This window comes from Numenius arquata, chromosome 4 (genome assembly GCF_964106895.1).
Source record: "Numenius arquata chromosome 4, bNumArq3.hap1.1, whole genome shotgun sequence".
In the NCBI taxonomy this organism is placed as follows: Eukaryota; Metazoa; Chordata; class Aves; order Charadriiformes; family Scolopacidae; genus Numenius; species Numenius arquata.
Window position 1 is genome coordinate 31,207,080 of NC_133579.1, and position 21,517 is coordinate 31,228,596.

At 40.4% G+C, this 21,517-nt stretch overlaps 1 protein-coding gene across 2 annotated transcripts; it reads left to right on the forward strand.

The window, feature by feature from the left end:
- Window positions 1–42: 42 nt before the first annotated feature.
- Window positions 43–9,604, forward strand: TIMM21 (translocase of inner mitochondrial membrane 21). 2 transcript variants are annotated; one of them, XM_074146559.1, is made up of 7 exons: window positions 49–661; window positions 1,932–1,994; window positions 2,094–2,191; window positions 3,516–3,589; window positions 5,328–5,433; window positions 5,528–5,652; window positions 9,190–9,604. In XM_074146559.1, the coding sequence occupies exons 1-6, from the start codon at window positions 385–387 to the stop codon at window positions 5,618–5,620; spliced, it is 711 nt and encodes a 236-aa protein (XP_074002660.1). In that variant the 5' UTR covers window positions 49–384; the 3' UTR covers window positions 5,621–5,652; window positions 9,190–9,604. The 2 variants fall into 2 exon arrangements, with proteins under 2 accessions (XP_074002659.1, XP_074002660.1); XM_074146558.1 differs by lacking the exon at window positions 9,190–9,604 and having other exon boundaries at window positions 43–661; window positions 5,528–7,693.
- Window positions 9,605–21,517: the final 11,913 nt, after the last annotated feature.

Sequence of the window (21,517 nt, forward strand, 5' to 3'; positions counted from 1 at the left end):
CCCCTCCTTGGCCGTTTAACGGCCGGCGGGCCCCCGCCCCCTGGGGGCGGGAGGTGGCGCTCGGAATGGCGGTCGCTGTAGTGATCTTGCGGGGAGCCGTTCCGAGCGGCGGGCGTAAGCGGGAGCCTGTTCAAACTACCGCTCCCAGGGCCCGCCGCCGCTGCTTCTTCCTCTCCGCCCCCGAGAGTTCCGCCGGGGCGGTGGCGAGGGGCGGCCATCGGCGGGCAAAGGGTGATGGGCGCCCCTGACCTGGAGCACCGGCCGCGGAGCCGCGCTCGGAGCGGGAGGCTGCCCTGACTCTTCCCCGAGGGGTCCGGACTTTCCGCGTAGCTCGGCTGCCTCCTCCGTAGCTCGGGTGAAGGCGCTTGAAAGCCGTGTCCCGGCATGCTGCCCGCCTCCCTCGGGCGGGCGGGACAGGGCGGCGGGCGGCTGCGGGCCTCCCTGGGGAGGTGGCTGCTCGCCCCCCCGGGCTGGACTCTGCAGGGGACGGGGATCTGCCTAAGGTGGCGGCCCCAGCTCGCCCCGCCGCTCCGGGCCGCCCGGCAGAGTATCGGGACACAAGCCGGGGGGCTGAGAGCTGAGAAACCTGGCGATAATAGCAAATACGTGTCGGTGCAAAGGGGGCGGAAAGAAGAGACCGTGGTGTCGGCTGCTCAGAAAGGTGAGGTGGGCTGTGGTCACTCGGGAGGGGGAATACTGGGCACTGCTCAAAGAGGCCGGCACGGAGAGAATTACTGCTGCAGCTGAGACTTTGGAGCCTCAAACATCTGGATTAAAGAAAAAAAAAACAAAAAAAAAACACAACCCCAAAACAGTTCTCAGAAAACTCACAACTCCTTCTCTTTTCCCGTCATACAGTTTGCAGCAGTTGCTACGTCTCAGTGTATGTATTGCACCAGCAGAACAGAAATTATGTGGCTTCCTCTAAACAGCTTGTTGATGTAGTGTTTAGGTCACATCAGAGATAAGGTATAGCCTCTCATTTCCATTTTCAAAAGGAAAACTTATCACACACAACCCGTCTTGATGCTGTTAAAACAAGTTTACTTCCAGCAAGTTTGTCAAAGCTCTACAGGTGGTACTAGTTTTTTCCTAGGATGGCTGTCACTTCGGTTGCTCTCATTGATTTCAGTGAAAAGTAATTAGCCTCAGAAATTCTAAGTGCTTTGAAAAGGTTTCTGAAAAACGTCCTCAACTGATTAGAAGGCCGCAGGAGAAATGGTTATTAAAGTTTCTTTGGTGACTTGTACTTGAAAGTCACACCCTGTCACTTAGACAAGTCAGTAGTCTCTTTGCAAGTTCTCAAAAATATTTTGTAACAGAAAATCTCGCATGACTTTTTTTTTGGATGTGTACTGATGCTTGTACTTTAGATCAAAACTAATAGATAAAAACTAACCAGTTGGCAATCTCAGTCAAATACATATTTTGGCCTAATATCCCTCCTTTTTATTGTTTGATTGAGAATTCATAAAATCAGTTATATTCCATGTATACAATTTATAAGCTCCTGGTTTTTTTTTCATTTTTATGTTTCCCTTTCCTTGAGTAAGGATTGCAATGATTGTGAGTTTATTATGGTAGCTTGAATACTGCAGTGCTAAATACCTCATTATTTCTTAAAGAAACTAGCTCTTACGCTACATGAAAAGCAACAATAAGTGCTCTTCTGGCTCTTGAAAACACCTAGTAAGAAAATAGAAAGTAATAAGGCTTAATAGAGAGATATAATTATGCCCCACACAATATAAGGAACGTTCCATGGTCTTTCTTTTAGTGATGAGGCATTATGGAAGCTGTTACTGGAATTTTTTCTTCTACCAAAATGTTATTTGAGCTGTAGATTACTACAAGAGCATTTATATAAGGAAGCTGTGCAAGTCTTGTCTGTCTGAGGTTGTAACTCCTGCACTGTTTTCTGTCTATTTCAGTGAAAGAAGCTGGAAGAGACTTTACCTACTTCATTGTGGTGCTTGTTGGAATTGGTGTTACAGGTTATTTTTAAAAATTTTGTTCTTTATCAGAAGACACTTTTCATTAATTCCATTTAGTTTGATTGGTTTTCATTCCATTTGCTGTTGTTTCTGTTACAGGTGGTTTGTTCTATGTGATTTTTAAAGAGCTATTCTCTTCTTCTAGTCCAAGTAAGATCTATGGAGATGCCTTGGAGAAATGCAGATCTCACCCTGAGGTTGGTTTTTGAACCTTAGTCACAAGTTTATATTTCTCAGTAGTTACTGTCTCTCCTTGAGTCAAAAGTTTGCACAAGGAATCTCACAAGCAAAGCTACGGGAAGACCCATGTGGTGCTTAACACCAGCAGATCTGCTGATAGTTTTAGCTGGACATAGGTGGGTCAGCTGCAACTTGGAGCCTATATTAAGACAAGTTAATGCAAGTGCTGAGCCTGAGTAAAGTAGCTTGCTAAAAAACAAGTGAAGTGAGTACCGCAAGTTAAGTTGTACCGCAGCACAACAACTGATGTAAATACAGTGTCTGCCCCTTCAGAGTGTGTGCTTGTGTCTCCATACAGAAAGTTTTATAGACATACCTGAGCGCCTACCAAGCGTAGTACTTAAGAAATTCTGCAGTTCAGTGAGGCAACTGGCCCCACTTAAGTTTTGTAGATCTAGCCTGGCTGCCTTTCCTTGGCACAGTTATTCTGTTGTGACGCTTCTGTAGGGTTCTGTCATTTTGAAAAGTACTGCATATGTATCCAGGAGTTTAAACTCTTCATTCGAAACACGGTTAACATTCCTGTGGCTAAGAGGAAAAGAGAAAGAGAACAGTCATGTGATCACACAGTCACATAAGAGAGCTAGATGTAAACAACAGTAAATCTAAGATTACATTGTAAAAGCCACTACTTCAGGCAAAACAAGAAATGCGTGGAATAGCTTTCAAACAAGCTTGCCGCAGATGCCACTGAGGATAACCTAGAAATGAGGTCACCAGATTGTCACTAGAATAAAACTGAAGACTGCTTTGGAGCAAGTTTGTAGAATTAAAACTTCTCTCCAGTACTTACACAGTTTAAAACTAGATTAATTTCATCTGGCATTACAGATCTGGAAAAAAAAAAAAAGAATTATTTTTTAAGCAGTAGTGTTTTTTATATAATGTGAAGGGGAGTGCATTTGCATTTTAAACTTTGAAACATTCTTTTGGAGGAGATATGAGTGAGTGTTTAGTGCTTTTTCCCCTTTACACAACATGTCAGTAAAGTATAAAATACACAGTAAGAAGAGAGATTAAGATTTTATAATCTCAGACAATGGTATAAATGGAAGACACTAGTAGGATTTATTTTAGACATTTAGTATGTGACTGTAAAGAAAAGCACTGAAATACAAAAGATTTTTTCTTGCACTGTTTTCTTTCCTAAACTCTTCTATTCTTGACACATCAGACTTACAAGGGGCATTTAGTTGAAAGAAAACACATTCACAGCAGGGGCGTGAGCTGATACTGGAGTATCAGTTTGAATGTGATACTCAAATCTCTTTTCTCTTGTAGATAATTGCTGTTTTTGGTGAATCTATTAAAGGTTATGGGGAGGCAACTAGAAGAGGAAGACGACAGTTTGTCAGGTACCATTTGGTGTTTGCCCCATACAGACACTAGTTTTTGCAGAGCAAAAGCATTTTGGGTCACATTATAGCAAGTTAGGTCTAGATTAATGAACTGTATGTGGCATACCCTGTCACTTTTAAGTGAAAGTGAAAGCAGTGTTTTCTAGTACCTCTTGTGTGGCACATACCACTAAATACAGTTCGCATGCAATATAAAACGGCAATTCTGGGTGCCTCAAAACAAGCAATGGTCAGCACAATAAACACAGAGCTGGTCTCTGCAAAAAATACGACGAGTCTTGCTTTTTGGTACTTGAGGCCGCATCTCTACTATGTATTTAACAGAACATCTCTCACCTAAACCTTTCATGAGCTTGTCTATTTATTATTCACCTTTTGAGGGAAACAACAGAACTAATTATTACAAAATGTAAATCCCCCCTGCACTACAACCCAATAGGGACTTTGTCTTTATTGGGTTCTTTGACTTGAATTTATTTAAGGAGGTTTCATATAGGATGGGACGCAAAAGCTCAAATATACAACGTGAACCATGAAATTGAGATTATTTTTTTTTCCCGGAGGAAGGTGGTTTTTGCTGGTGGAAGTTTAACTTTTGACCAGACTCTGTGAAAAAGTGTTTAAAGTGGAGCTGCTAAAAGAAAAGGATATGCAGAAATGATCTAAGCACCTATCTGTAAAAGCAAACTAGGTAAATAAGTGAAGGTTCTGTCAGCTTTCCTAGTACTTCATTGCCATTATTTTGAAAGTCTGGTATTTTAAATAAATTTTTGAGCTGAGGACTTTGTAAGATTATAGTGTTTGTGTCTGCAATAAAAGGATGACCTTGAATGTCTCAAAAATGTACAGATTTTTTGTGTATGAACACTTTGAATGTGAATTTACTTTGGTGAGGCTCTTCATTCATCTTTGTTCTCTGTAACCAGTCATGTCACCTTAAATGGTATTGGGAGTTTAATTCACAATGTGTATCTGCATGTGACTGATGGAAATAAGAGCTTGCTAGTATGCAGCAGTCAGTAATTTCAGTAGGAAACAGAAACTGGCACCAGAACTCTATAGTTTGACCATTAGTTTCTGGAAGTGGTTGCCTTGAAAGTGACATGACCTTTCTATTTATGTAATATTTGAACATAACCTAACTCCAGTCTAAATATCAGCATTTGGGTTGGAGATATATCAGTGCCAAAGTTACACAACTTCAGTAGAACAAAATTATTGCCAAAATAAGTTAAGCGTATAGTAAACTCTTTTGATGTGATTTAACCAACCTGATAATTAAGTTGATAAAACATGCTCTATTTGTTTTGGCTTGGTAACTTAGTTTAAGTGCCTGAGAAAAGCCCTTGCAGTCTTGGTGATGTGGACGCTCCTTTCTAGATGTCAGGCTCTGAATCTGGAGGTTATTTGGAATAAATACAAGGAAATTCCAGAATCTTCAGCCATTGGATTGCTGTTGAGTTTTGAAGGGAGGACTGGGGTGAGGACATTCAAGCACTTCATCTGTTAATCCTTAACTGATAATTAGTTCTTCTAACTCCACTAGTCCTTACATGCTCGTAGTAAAGCTTGGGAAGAGCAGTAGAGAAGGAACCCATGGTAGCATAGTGTATTCCAATGTATTCCTTTTCTCAAAATACAGTTAAGCAGCTTCTCTAAAGAAGAAGTTTAACTAGTGTATGATATGTATCCTTGCTGTGTGGTTTGAGCTTTTGTTTTGTTTTGCTGTTTTTAGTCACATTGAATACGTAAAGGATGGACTGAAATATATGCGTCTGAAGTTCTACATTGAGGGCTTTGAATCAGGGAAGCGGGGAACAGTCCATGTGGAAGTCAAAGAGGTATATATAATTGCTTGATAGAGCTGATAAGCTTAATCTTGAATTTAAACTGTCAAGGAGAAAAAAACAGAGCCTTAAATTGTTTTCCTTACAGAATCCTGAGAAAGGAAGATTTGAGGTCCACTACATATTTGTGGATGTTGACACCTATCCTAGAAGAACCATTGTTGTAGAAGACAACAGATAGCAAACAATCAAAGCTGCCGCCTCATCTCATGGGTATTGGATGATACTGGTTTAGCCAGTCTACACATGAACTATTCAGTGTTTTCAATGGTGTCTTTCAGCTTTGGGGTTGTGTTGCAGGACACAGCCTCTCAGGGTGTCCATTAAGGTCTTTTGTAATAACGGGTACGGGATTTCAAGTGAAGCCAATGAAAAATAGTAGAGCCATCACTTATGGCAAATACTTTTGACATAGGAAAATAATGGTTCATAATAAACAGTTTGATGCTGGATAATACTTCTTCACACCCAAAACTGAGTCTTCCAAGATTTTAGGTTTGGATGGGGAGCTTTTTGTCTTCCTTTGCTTGGATTTCCTACTAACACTGCAATAAAGAAAGTGGTATTTTAAGTGCAAGCTCACTCTTTTCATTCTGGATGCCTTTGTGTAGATAAGAAGGTAAAGTAAGAATGTATGTTAGTGATGCAAAGGGGATCTAGCCCAAAGACTGTAAGAATATGGATTGTGGAGACACACATTCTTGGCAAATGACTGAAGATAAAGACTTCAATATTGGTATCTTCTAAATAGATTAACATCACACAGAACAGCACACAGTCTGCTCCCTCCAATGTTTGCCATGCTGCTCTGCTAACTAATGGCAGTGTTGTAGCTGCTCAGCGCTGCCCACAGTTTTTCCATTAATTTAACTAATCTAAATCTTCTGGGAATCAGATTCATGTAAGTTTACCCAAACCGAAAAGCTCAACATGTGAGCAAATTTCTCACCTGGGTTTCTTCCTTAGTGTGACGTGGCTGATTGCAGGCATGGCCCTGTGTATTAATAATCAGACTCAGTTGTGCCCATCTGTCAAGCAGCACCAACCCAAAAATTTCAAGCTTCAGCTTCTTACGTTTAAACACTTTCTTAAACACCAACTAATGCATTTTTCTGTAGCTACCTATCTTATGTTCTGAGCTTTTTAGTTCACTATTGAATTGTCCTTCCACTAAGCATACACTGATGCTCAGTTATCAGTCCTTATTACGAGTTCCTTTAATGGTACATTTGGACTGTTCTAAAGTTCATGCAATGTCCCCTCATAGAGTGTGACAAATATCATATATAGACCTGTAGCAATACTTTACTGCATTTTAGCCATCCTGTCCATCTGTCTCCCAGTAATCTCATTTGCATAATCATAACAACTAAACATAATACTTTGTTAAATCTGGATAACTTTGCTTTATATTAAGCCCTACAACCTTGAATTCAGTCAGATCCTCCTATTGTTTGAAAGTATTCAATGAAGAGGAATCACACATTCATGCCAGTTTGTGCGCAGAGCAGCCAGCAATGTCCATCTGTGTTAAACTGCAAGGCATTTTGGGGTTTCTACACTGTATACAGTATAACTGACTTCTACTGTGCAGACCAAAGGGATACTTACAAAACTTTGAACAGCAGTTGAGACTGACTAAAGTGATATCATAACCATTAGTTTCAACAGAGTTAAAATTTTGTCTGCTTTCTTTCATCTCTCAATGGATGCTTGTCAAGACTAACAAGCCCGCAATTTTACACATAGTCAAAATCTATGGAAGTCTGTCGGTGGCTACCTATTGTAAGTATGAGAAATTGTTGTAGTGCTTGATATGTTGCCATGAAGTTATTTTGATAAACTTTAATTTTTACCTACAGTTACTGACATCATTCATGTCCATCTGGAAAGGCATCTTAAAATAATGAAAGCCATTGACTCCCGTTGTTCTTCATGTTATTGTCTTGAAAGCAGTAGAGTCATAGAATCATAAAATGGTTTGGGTTGCAGGGGACCTTGAAGATCATCTCGTTCCAAAACCACCCCTGCCCTGGGCAGGGACACCTCCCACTAGACCAGGTTGCTCAAAGCCCCATCCAGCCTGTCCTTGAACACCTCCAAGGAAGGGACGTCCATAACTTCAATAGCACCTTTTGACTTAGGACTTCCTATTTCTTAGTGTTATACTTGCCAAAACTTTTGTTTCAGAAGAAACTTTCAAACCAACTTAATTGATTTATAATTCATTAAATAAAAGAGGAAAATATCTGAGGCTGTCATTGTTTCATTGCTGCAGTACTGACTGATAGCATTACATATCGTATTTACCTGCCACCACTTATGTCCAGTGCTATAAGCATGTGTCATACCAGCATGGTTACTAAAAACCACCTCTGCAAGAGTTTTGTCACAAATGCAAGATGGAGCAGGTTTGTCAGAGCACATCAGAAATAGTGGAAGCTATATAAGTTTATAATCTAATACTAAAATGACTAGCCTTAAGGCCATACTATACCTTGATAAAAATGTCATCATCTTCTACAAAGCAAGACTATATAAAAATACAGAGTTTAAACTATAATGTAATACTATTTTTGCCTGCCCTTTATGAGTTTCTACCGTATCAAGCTGCCTGAAAGCCATTGTAAACCTCCATGTCAACAACGGAACTAACAAGCTACGTTTTTTTCCTGGAAGTCTGGGTCCCAGCTTCGCTTTCTTATTAATCCAGCTGTGGCTTGTTTTCAGCGGGCTTCACTGCTGGAGAAGGGAGTACTTCCTAAAGCAAGGAAGAAAACCATTTATTTATAGTAAATGGTATAGTTGCAGCAAAGATAGGCCAGCCGATAGGCTTACTTTTGTCTTGTTTAGAGCCTTGTTTGCACTGAAGAAACTGTCAGGACTAGAAACTTTCTGGGAAGGAAAAGATGCTGACCTCACATAATGATGTTTTTCCAACAGTACAGGTACATGAAATTCTACATCATGCTTGTGGTAAAACAGCAAGAATTGGCCGTTGCAGTTAATGTGTGTTTTTGGCTCCAGCTTAAGAAAACAGACTAAAAATTTGGTTATTTGAAATCAGGTTTATTTGCAGGTTTTTTTCAGTAGCAAGGACTTCCTAGCATACATAGAAGTACAATGTACTTGAAGGGTTGTGTGAAAGAATGGCTATTTGGAAATCGGATCCCTGGTTCTTTGGTTCCTTTGAGACATCAGAACAGAAGTTTTTAAGGTTGTCTGTAAAGCTGGCAGTACCAGAGTTCTTGGACTAAGTGCCCTTGTCATACTTTGGCATTTGTGTCAGGCCTCGATATTGTGTTCCCTACCTGGGAATAAATGCTACAATTACAGGTGTCAGAAGAAGTCTTGGCAAAGTCAACAAAGGATTCTGTCTGGTCCTTTGGCAACTGGTGCAGACTTGTATGAGAAAAAATGGAGACAGACCATAACTAGCAATAAGGAAGAGACAGGAGTATAATTTAAAAGACACAGGTGGATGTGGAGTTGTCCACAGTGCAAGGGACCTTCGTTCGCAATTTCTCCATGCTGCTATGGGTGTCTAAATGCAAAATATGAGCCTCTGGTTTATTCGCTGCATTTCAAGGAACAGGAGAATCCAGAGAAACAAGTCAGGGGATTATTTTCAAGCTTATTTCTGGTTAGGGTAGCCCCAATATGACAGGGTTATAAATAAAATGTTTCTCATCCTGTATTTGCATCGAGTGCACTGTTGTCATTCTCACAATTCATTTTCCTCCTGTGCAGTTGCAAGGCAGCAGGTGGATGAGCACACTTGGTCAAAGCAGCAGGATACACAGCCGTAGTGCCACCCTCCATACCCTTCGTAAGAAACAAAACGTCTCACAAGCTGGAAAGAAGCTGCAGTGGAAGTGTATACCCTATATAAATCATCTTTGTATATCATCCTGCTTTGTAAATAGCAGAATACTAGAGAGACCGGATAACATTTTGCCTCTAAAAAGTGGGAAAATAAAGTAATCATTATAAATGTAAAGTTGTAATTATCTCCAGGAGCTGCTAATTCCTCTTTCATAACTAAAGTTTAACCCAGTTTTATTTTGTTGGAGTGCAATGAACATAGCAAGTCAGGCGGTGTCCCCCCTGGTGGACGCTTATCAATATCCTTGATAAAATGAAGGCAAAATAAAAGCAGCAGCAGAAGAAAAACACCTTTACCTGGGCTCAGATATATTAGCATTCTTAATTTGGAGAAATGACAAATGCAAGGCTCAAATGCTTTCAAATCTCAGTAGAGGAAAGCTTTTGGGAATCCTTTTCCTGGTAAAATCTCTTCAGTGAAGAAAAAAAAAAGGAGCTTCATAGCCTGATTTATAGTCCTCCTCCTAGCTAGATACTTATCACCAGCAAGATTATTTAAGCCCCATGAGATTTCAAGGGTATTAAAGTTCTAGATGTATGTAGTTTGGCTGCAGAAAAACAAGTTAAACGGCTCTTGCTAACACAGAAGTCTTGTGGGAACTAGCTCCTGTTTTCTGTTGGTCTCCGCTTAAGTTGGGATCCTTGTTTAAAAAATTATTTTCTCAAATCGTGTTTGAAGCAAGCAAGCAAATATAAGGGTACGCCTTCATCAAAATTAGATGAAGATTAGTCCAGTAAGACATGCAGTTTAGAGAACACTGATCTCTTCTGCAGTACCACTTCACCCGGGGATACTTTTGCACTGGAGGAGAACAGCTGCGTTCACTGAGTTTAAACATAGTATTTTAGAACACCCTGTTGGAATTGTGAAGGTTGTTGGCCTAGATTGTTCCTTAAAAAGTTGTCCCCATGCCACTGGATCATTGCGCCATGCAGAGGTCCTTCTGCATGGCCAGCAGCGCAGAGTGCTCCATCCTCTCGCTGGATGATGCTTGGCTGGGGAGAAAGCAAAGTCACTGGAAGGTTCAGTTTCACTTTTTGGTAAATACAAGCAATTTGTAAACATTTCAGTGTTTACTTTTTCATGCTGCTTTCCCTTTTTCTCTGGGAAAGCACAAGATTATAGCGTATGCTATACTTTCCAATGTAAAACTGTCATGTTGTTGTTAACTAAACCTGTGGAAAAAAATAACAGCCAGGAAGTCAGAGCTAAAACAATGACATTTACATGGAAATTAAACACATTTTCCAGAGTTAAGTCTTGATCATTACAGAATTAATAAATAGATATATATATATGCTCTGTTCTCCTTTAGGAAATGAAAATACATCATTCACCAGTGAAATGCTGTTTTTCCAGAAATATTGTATGGCAGACTACACAAGAAGTATTTGAGGTAGGTGTGCAACTTGGTCTTAACTTTCCCATCTCTGCCTTAATTTTTGTGGATGCCGAAACTTGTGTGTACGCTATAGGCAGCCAACATCCATAGAGTTGGATTGTGGGAATAAGAATGTTACTCTGTCATCTACATGACCTCTCTTTGAGTTTAGGTCCTGTGTATACTTGCTGTATTGTGACAAAAAGAAATATACCTTCAGGAAATTAATTTTGTGAGAACTTTAAAATATCAAAAAAGGACTGCTCTTTTTCTAAGCTTCAGTAAACAGAAGGTCATGCAAAGAAAATAGGATTTTAGGCTGGAAAAGAAAAATGTTGTTGTGCATGACTGATTGAGTTTAAAAATGACCTTGATACATAAGTAATTGCAGCATGGAAATCAAGTTTCAACAGCTGATTTCAGCAATGGAATCATGATCTTGGGAATGGTTGCAAATAAATGCATGTCTGATACAAGAAACTTCAACAAACTCACCTAACAAGCAGAGAAGACAGAAATGTGAATAAGACAATTATTGTATCACATGCCAACTGCAGAAATAAAGACAAAGATGATGTGCTGGGGATTTTCACAACTAATTTCAATTCACTTTGTTCTCAGCCTCATCTTACTATGACAAGGGATGTTATCCATCCTAATACTCATGAGATTATTCCAATGTGTAAATTATCAGCAACCTAACCTGCTAAAGATTAGGTCCAAAAAACACTGGGGGCACATTTTGAGTCAAAGCCCACTTTTAGGTTTCATTACAGCCTGCAAACTGATGGAAATACATAAGGAAAGCAAAAATATTTTAAAAAATACAGAAAATTAAAGGATAAAAAGTTTCAAGGAGTAAGCTTAAAGATGAAAGTAAAGGCTCATAACTGGCCTCTATATATGGGGTTGTGAAGTCTGATTGAAGATCTAGAGTACAGTTGGTACTGGAAAAACAGAGACATTTGAAAGTAAAAAGATGTTCCCCCCTATTTTATTTTTTTTTTGGGGGGGGGGGAAGGGGAGGGTGGGGAAGGCTTGGTCCCCAGAGAGATGTTCATTTGCTCAGAATAGAGAATAATAAAACTACGTCGCAAATTCTCCTTAGGCAGCTGGGAATATATATCATTATGATATACTATACCAAGGATTATGAAACAATGATTCCAAACTGTAGTGTAAATAATTGAACAGTAGAAATATTTGGTAGTTTTTCTTAGTAAGTTCTCAGGGGTTTTTTATTCTGTTTTATGTAAAATAATCTATAAGAATTATAGAAGAATGTGAATTAATACCATCCTACATACAAATTCATTATAAGTTCTTAATAATGATACATAGTTAAAAGTTAAAAATCTAGCAAAAATGTTTTGTAAGTAAAGGACAGAAAAGGAAAAAGAAATTTAGAAAGCTTGTTTGGAAGTCTTGTGGCTGTCCATTTCATTCCCTTCATCTCATATGGGTCATCAAGGACCATTAGTAACTCAAATAAAAGAAATAAGCACAGGTACCTGTTTCAGTAAAGCAGTTCAGTTTGGAAAGCCTCTTTGCCTCTCAGTGTTCAGTATCAAGCTACTGCATTTCATTTTGAATATCCACGTAAAAAATAATACCCATTATGGAAAAAATTTAGTAAGTAAGCTTATAATTATCTACATAAAGGAGATCTAAAATAACTTTAGACAGTACGTCTGAAAGAAAGTATCAGGAATTTTAAACTAATAGAAAGTGTCAGGTTCAGTTGTTATATATGGCAAGCATAAATATCTACCCATCTGTATAAAAGTTTGCTGCATATGCTTTGGTGTAGGCTTTTTCCTGAAATGGCAGTGTGGGGAGAGCACACATACCCTTGCCCCTCTGGCTGGAGGTGGGATGTCCTCACCTTCTCTAGCCCAGAGCCGGATTGTGGCAGGTTAGGCTTGGCCAACACCCAAGCTCCCACCCAGCTCCTCCCCCCCCACAGCGGGATGAGTGTGGAAATGGGGAGCAGCAGGAATGAGAAATCTTGGGGTTTGGGATGAAGGCAGGGAGATCACTTGCCAATTACAGTCGCCGGCAAAATAGACTTCAAAATTAACTCAATTTATTGCCTGTTATTGCTGTTGTTGCCGGTGTTGGCACACGGCATGGCGGCATGGGCAAACTTCCACGGTAATAGAACACCCAAGGGATCTGATGGCGGTGGCGTCTCTACTTCCAGATCACATACATGTGTCTGCCTCTGCATCTTAAAACCTCCCAGTTCTCTGCTGGGAAACCTTTCCAGGATAATCATGTTTATCCAACCTCCATTTAATTACGATTCCTCTTTATCTGAATCACAATTATGTTCTCTAGCATGAGTTGCCTTCTTGTACTACTCCCCACGATTAACTCTATTAACCTTCATTTATCCAAGCACATTTTCACTTTTTATGGGAACGGTGTTGTTTTGCAGTTTCAATCCTAATTCTTTTTTTCCACTAAAAACATAACAATCTCAGCCATAACAATATCTTATTATGGCTGTTTTATACACATACTAAATATGTGGCTATATTCCTTGAGATCTGATCTGCTTCATTAGCTCTATCACATCCATAGAGGAGCTGAAGTGAATTGCTATTTTGTGTGCCATTCGGGGCCGTGCATTACCCTGTGTTTAATAACACAAAGCCAAAACCCAATGGCAGAGCGCAGATTTGCAGAATGCCACCAGTTGCTTTTTGTCATGATACCTGGCGAGGTGCAGGCACCCTCTCCTCCTCCGGGTGGCTGCAAAGTCACCGTATTCAGGTGCGTGACACTGGTAAGGAAAAAAGTGGCTGAGAAAAATAACTGAGACATCTCAAGATTCAAAACAGAAAGCAGCTTTCTATCAACTATCTTGAGCATAAAAGCCACAACTATTTTTCCCTGAAAACACCCGTAAAAGTTGTCCTACTTTACTAATTTTTTGTACTCTTCACGCTTCTTTTCCCTGAATTTCTCTTTTAACACTTTTTTCTTTTGGGAGTCCCGCCAGCCTCTACATATATTTCTATTTTCCTTCAAAATATTATGCCTAACTTTCATGTCTGCATTTCTCTTCTTTACCTGTATTTAATCTAGCAGAATGAAAGCTGAAGAAGAAATATTACACCTTCAATTTCCAAAGTTTCTAGAGCTGGCACCTTTTCTCTGGCTTTCTCCAACTTTTCCATCATGCTGACTCACTTAAAAGGCGGTATGAAGTCAATGTCTCCAGCCTGTAATTCAGCATCATCTGGGTGATAAATAATCTTATAGCTACCAAATATTTTACCATATTTTAAGGTAAATAAAGTGAAATTATTTAGGCAAATAATTTTAATTTTATTAAGTGCCTGACTTCTACATGAAACAGTGTCAGTATAACAGTCAACGTATTGCCTATGAAAATCTAGACATATGATTACATCAATAAACCATATGATACACTATGGTTTATACCCAAAATAAAAGTGAAGATATTCAACCCCAGCCCACCAAAAATGGAACAATTAATCCCAAAGGACAATGTCATTCAAACCAGCCCTCTCCTACATACTGCCACTATTTGCATTTTAATGTGGCATTATGTCTCTACTTAAATACATGTATATGTATATACATAGAATCATAGAATTGTCTAGGTTGGAAGGGACCTTTTAGATCATCGAGTCCAACCATCAATCTAACACTGACAAAAACCATCACTAAACCATATCGCTAAGAACCATATTTACCTGTCTTTTAAGTACCTCCAGGGATGACAATTCCACCACTTCCCTTGGCAGCTTGTTCCAATAAATATATAATGAAAAGTGTATATCTTATATAATGTATATTATGTATAAGTAATAGAAATACATACCTACCTTCCCACCTACTTACATATATATACACACGTATATGTTCTTCACCTCACTTTGGTAAGCTTTTCATGTAACATCAAAGTTAACCAGCTTCCGAGGGCACTCAAAACCACATGCCTACTGTTACTGATCAAGTCATATCAGAGACCAGGTCTCCAGTGATGTTCCTGAAATCACTGTGATCTGCGTAAGCCACGCGGAACTCAGAAGTGGTGAATTCTGGATGGTGGGTCAGATTGACCCCTTCCTTTTTTAGCTGACGTCCAGTACCCCATCTATACCTTCAACAACTTACATCTACAAAAGCTCCAGACATCTCTCAGTGGCAAGTACTTCAAGGGGAATTACAAAGAAGAAATCAGACAAGCACAAGGATGAGACTTGTGCTAAGATTAGAGCCATTCAGCTCTAATCTTCTCTCCCGCATGGAGTGAATCGTGATGGTGGTTTCTGCTTTATAATCCCTCACTCCATCCTGCATTGTAATGGTAAAGGCCAGAAAAATAGTGCTGCATTCGCTGGTGGTTGTCAGCCTTTGGGATGGAATACCAAAATTCAAGTATATGGATTTGACTTTTGTGGATTTGTAAAAACATGCATTTTTCATGTTGAAAGTATTAATTCTAAATCAACTGCCAATGTCACAGTCATCCCCGTTTACCCACAGGCCAGCCATCCTGCCATCGTGCTGTACCACCCACATGAGGGATGTGACATAGTGACTTCCCTTTCATGGAGGACTGGCCCTGTGCTCCATAAGCAAAGTGTTCTCACGTGACGTCTCCAAAGTAATTATCAAATACAACATAAATGTCAACACATACATGCACAAGATCAAGGAAAAAGTAGTAACACTCTAAAAAACGAAACCATCATAATGTCAAGAAAATGAGTGTGTATTCCATGGAGTGAAGGCTCTTTTTTTAGATCTAACATGCTTCTACAAACATTGTTGTCTTGGTTTGAGGAGAGCATCTGTCATTCATTTCAGAGGCCAGTCTGGCCCAAACCATGACAATTGTCAGGCAGTGCTATAATAAGTGTGCAGAGTCTTACCGTGCGAGATATGCTTTTGCTACATGCTCAATCCAATGCAGGTTTATTACTGTATCTTGCGACAGAGTTCAGGAGCAACCAGCACATACATATTTCCATGTTGAGGTCACTGTCATGGCTTATAAAGGGTTCTGCTGCTGTGCCTGCTGGTGTCATACTCATGGGAGTTTCCACCTTTCAAATGGCAGACATTTGATTATTTTCTAAAAACTATATTCTATTCAGTCTTGGAGCCCCGGGGAAGTTTCCTGTCTCTAATTCAAGGGTCATTTTTCTCTTCCCTGGGAATAAGAGGTGGTTTGCTGAAGGCCAACTGCAGGATGGTCTTTCAGACCTCTGCATAGCATGCAGATTCTTCAGGCTACTCTTTCTGCAGTGACTCCGTGCAGATCTCACTGAGATTTTAAAGACAAGAAATAACGTGGATATTTTTGGAGCTGCCTGTACATCACTGCAGCAACATACAGGATTACATGAGGAGCACGCTTTCACACAGAAATAATTTACTTAGTGGAAATAAGGACTTGACAGTAATTATGCAAGTATTTTCTGCATCACATAAACCAGTAATGAGCACTGGGCTACGACTCGGGAAATACTGATTCTAAACTAAATTCCATCATTCATCCCTTCTGTGAGCCTGGAATGAGCATTTTTGTCTTTCTCTCTGCTATAATAATCATCTGTCCCAAACGAGTGTTGTGAGAATCAGGTAATGAACTGAAGCTGCAGAAAGCCTGGGCAGGTCGGCAGAAACCCTCAGAACAAAACAATTGTTTCCTGAGACACCCAGAGGGACACGTTTACAGAAACTCTTGAGCACATTTCTTAAACACATTTCAAGTCAGGTACTCAAAAGCATATTTCCAGGAAGAAAATCTCATCACGTCTGTCTATTAAAGTGGTGAGTAAAGAAGTGATTACGTATTATGTCATGACAGAAAAAATCCCATGATATTAACCTTTCTCTCAGGCCATACCTCAAGAAATCCATGATTAGGAAGGAAGTTTCATAGGAAACTGATAATATTAGTGCTGATAATGAAGGGCCAAAGTATCCAGTAACCCAAGCCTGGACCATTCCTTGACATCCCACACCCTTGCACTGCAATTCACCTCTGGTTTTAGTGAAAAGCTCTTCAGACTTGAAAAAGAACATCACAAGAAGCAGAAGTTCACTTTTAAGCTCAGATTGGAAAAAACAGAGCAAACCAAAAAGTTTTTTGCATAACAGAACTAAACCCATCACTCAAGGACAGCATGATCTTCTTTATGCATATAAAGAATAAAACACGTTTCTCTGAGCTGGATGCAGCTTTCTTGTGTGAACAGGAGCCACAGCACCGTGTGCCGTGGGTGGGAGCGCACACGTCGCTCCATGATATAACGGGCTGCATGAATAATAGCAATTAAAAGTCATTGAACTTCCACCTACTGTAAATGACAATGCTGCAATTTACAGAATGTGATCTGGAAAATTGTTTTAAGTCTAACCATCACACGGTACCGCAGGGTTTTCTTTTTACCCCTTTATAGCTTAACCCCTCAGAAAGGTCTCTGTCATGATCCCGGCAGGTTAGTGCTGGGGAGGAGAAGGCAAGGCTGGAGCACAGCTCCTCATCTCCAGGCACAGGGACAGGATGCAGAGCCTGTGAGCATGGGTCCCTTATGAGCACAACAGCCCTAGGTGCGAGGGAGGGGGCAGAAGCAGGTCTGGAAACAAGACCCAGCTGAACACGGGTATGCTATCTTACATTGCAAGTCGTCTAACTGGTAGAGTGGTCAAGGGTTTGCTCCCTCAGCTGACATTTAGAGGATATTGTGAAACACTTGCCAGGGGAAATTTGCAGGTTTGTGTCTCGGACATGCATCTCATAGACATTAATTTACGTCTGCTTCGGCTCCAGGATTATGCAGTTCAGGAACTGCTGCCTCTCCTGACAGCCTGTCCCTCCAAACTAACCAGCACATCACACCAAACAGCTGGGGGACAATCCACAAACTCAAACGTGTTGGCAATGAGCAAATTATTTGTAGAAGTGAACAAATATATGAGAAAAATAAAACATTAATCTTTCCATGTGCAGTTCACAGGCAGGACAGCAATAATTGATTAATATCTCTTCACTGTAAATAGCAGATCCAGCCACATCATACCTGGATCTCAGTGATCATTTGCTTAAAAGGTGGTGGAAGTAAATGGGAACACTTATGACTTCAAATATCATTTTAGCCAATACTTGAAAGTTTTACGTGATTTCATTCCTGTGCACATTAATTAAGCTCTCTAGCAGTTCTCGTAATAGATTCTCACTGCTCACTGAAAAAAGCCACAAAGTTGAGAGCAGGTCTTGATTCTTCTCAGAAGACAAAAGTAACAGATGCTGCAGAAAGGACTGAGCTCCTAACACCAAACAGGGACTTTATTAGGAGACAACAAATAATATTACCCTAAGCCCATTCACCTTTCTTTTTGACTATCTACAACATTCCCTCTACAACCTTTCCAGATTTCAAGGAACAGTAACTACCATCAGTAAATCCTGATTTATCTGCAAAGAATGCGCACTCGTCGGCTTTGCCATAATTTGTACTGTAGCACCACCTTCCTAGACACCAAAGAATGACAGCTTTGCACTGCCACATCTTTTGCCTTGAAGAAAAAAAAAAAAAGAAAGCACAATGAAAGGTGGTTATTTTCTGATCTGTTTTAATTCCTAGATGATTTTAGCAATCACATGGAGTTCCCCATCCTCAGCAATTTTTAGACCTCAGCAGTTTTTAGAAACTACTCTACAGACTAGTGTTCCCTGCAGCACTTCAGTTATGATAGGTCTATCAATAGCTGTGGATCTGTGATATCACGGTTTCAAGGCCCATGGCTTACATTTCCAAGTCATTAAAACTGAAGTTTCTAATGCAAACTGTAGTTTATGCTGAATATGGCATATTTTAGTGTTAAAAAGATTATGAGTGCTTGATCTGAACACGGTACATTTGCTCAATGTTCCAGGCAGTAAGTTTCATCCCATTTTCTAAACTTCATCATAAACAGCTGTTATGAAAAGAGTTTCAAAGATCTCTCAAAAAACAAACAGAAATGTCAACTGTCCTTGGCAGCCTCATCATCCACAATATAAATATTTTCTTCCACAATCCAAGGAGACGTTAAGAAAAACAATAAAGATGAGAGACATAGAGGTAACTGACCTACGTTAGTATAAAAGACAAGCCCATACCTCAACGAAAATAAAAGTGAAGCATCTAGATTTTATTTTAATGCACTCTTCAGGTTTCCCCTTCTGCATGTTTCCCAGCATGCCCTCACTTGCATGGGGCATGTCCAGGATAAGCTAACCAAGAATAAGCTTAATCACAAAATTACCTTACAGTCACCCTCTGCAAAACCTCCTTCTAGGCTGAGCTCCTTATCTTGTGACCCAGAAGCTGCATATACCCCGCCATGACATGACCTGTTTTACAGAAAACTCACATGTTGATACTTCAAAAGAAGAAAGAGGTCTGTGTATTTTTGCTTGGCTTGGTGCTTCACTTCAGCACTCTACAGAGACTTACAGGAGGTGCTCCCCAAGATGTGATCACAAAATTTGGGGTGACACGTTGTTGCGGTCCTGCCTGTGTTTCTCGGGATGGTCCAGTGGCTAAGCCGCTCACTGCCATGATGGGTGCTGAAGCTGCATCTGCTCTTAAGACTTCGCTTCCCTCACTGCTTGTAAAATTATTCTCCACCTAGAAAACGCTTTTAATATGAGGGAAACCTTTTAGGCATTTTGAGTCTTATTTTCTTTGCCTATGCAAATACTCAAGCGTAATATGGCTGTGAATATAAAGCAACCCTTAATTTTCATCTCTTTGGGGGAAGAAAAAAAAACGCTATTGCATATTAAGCATCACACTTTCCCCACTAGATCTCCACCTTTCTATCACATACTTAATTTCCCAAAATTAGAACCCCAGTGGCAACTGACAGTGGTTTTAGCTATAACAGTGAGCTAAGGAATGGACACGCGTTGGCATCTGCTGTCTCTGGGCAAAAATACAGAGAGAAGATGACAAATGAGAAGAGAACAGCTGTAGGTGTCAGCCCTTAAAATCTTTCCAAAACTCCATATGTGAATCAGGTATGGTTTCTGGAGGCACTGTCAAGAAAATGCATGTGAATGAGTTTTTTAAGGTGGATTAGTTTAATTTAGTTTAATTTCTTTACACTTTTGTGTGGATATTCTCATTCAGAATTAAAAAACCTAAAGTAGCCTTAATTTCATTTACTTAATTTCCAAGGAGAACTAAAGCAGATTGAGTTAAGGACACTGTAATTCTGGCTAACAGTGTCCACATAATACTGTGTAATGCAATTTAATTCTTGCCTTTTCAGTTCACATCTTTAGTTTGCTTGGACTGCATTCCCAGCCTGGCCCTGAGAAGGCAAACACTTGTTTGAAGAATGTCACAATAGCATGCAATGTTAAACAGATATGTATTATTTTCTCAACCCAATTAATGGAGTGTATAAATATTTTCATGGACATTACTCTTGAACAGAGGCAACTGTATAAATGGATCTGCTTGCTCACATGGCCCATACTTTTGATGCTTCTGTTAAAATTTGAATTTGATGTTAATTGCACCTGAAGTTTGCAGAGAAAACGTATCAGAGTACTTGCAACTGTATACGACATTTACACTTGCAGAAATTGCTGGTTTTCATGCAGACATGCCCAGTATAAACAGATTAACTCCTACTTAGCAGGAAAACTATTTTTAGATGTCTGTACTTCCCCTGGATCTCCAGAGCTTCTCAGACACAATCATTATCTCTAAAAACTCTCTCAAATTCCTCAGTATCAGATCCAGACCAGCCACAGTGCGGGACAGGTAGCTCAGTTGGGAGAGATGTGGGGAGGACTCAAGGATCATGGCATTCTCCAGTCATAATGTTTATATTCCCAGTTCATCAAATTTGGCAGGCTCTGACCTCTTGGTAAAACATTAACGCTGTAGATGAGCCAGCAGTTGTCTGAGAGGTGTTAACACTGGATAGCAAGCTCTTTACAGCTACTGTCCATCAAAAGCTGTGGTCCTAGAAAGCACAGCCCGCAGAGCAGGTGGCTGCCCTCAGCTGGCAGTAATTCTCCATCTTCTCCTCCACCACCCTTGCCATTGCTGGCAGTGGCAGAGGCCAGGGCCTGACTGTCCACACAAAGAGGAAAGCAGCACCCAAGGACTTTGGGGCTTTGTGAAAGAGGGGCCTGGAGAAGGGACTGTGTGGTGCCTGCAAGCTAGCAGGAGTTATGGACTTTCAGTCCCACGTAGCCACAAAGGCCAGTAGCACCCTGGTCTGTATCAGAAATAGCATGGCCAGCAGGACTAGGGAAATGATTGTCCTCCTGCACTCAGCACTGGTGCAGCCCCACCTTGAGTCCAGTTTTGGGTCCCTCACTACAAGAAAGACATTGAGGTGCTGGAGTGTGTCCAAAAAAAGGCAACAAAGCTGATGAGGGGTCTGGAGCACAAGTCTTATGAGGAGCGGCTGAGGAACTGGGGTTCTTTAGCCTGGAGAAAAGGAGGCTGATGGGAGATGTTACCACTCTCTATAACTACCTAAAAGGAGATTGTAGCGAGGTGGGGGTTGTAGGTCTCTTCTCCCAAGTAATAGGCGATAGGGCAAGAGGAAATGGCCTCAAGTTGTGCCAGGGAAGGTTTAGACTGGATATTAGGAAAAATGTCTTCACTGAAAAGGGTTGTCAAGCATTGGAAGAGGCTGCCGAGGGAAGTGGCTGAGTCACCATTCCTGGAGGCATTTAAAACGTGTAGATGTAGTGCTGAGGGACATGGTTTAGTGCTGGACTAAAGTATTAGGTTTTGGACCAGATGATC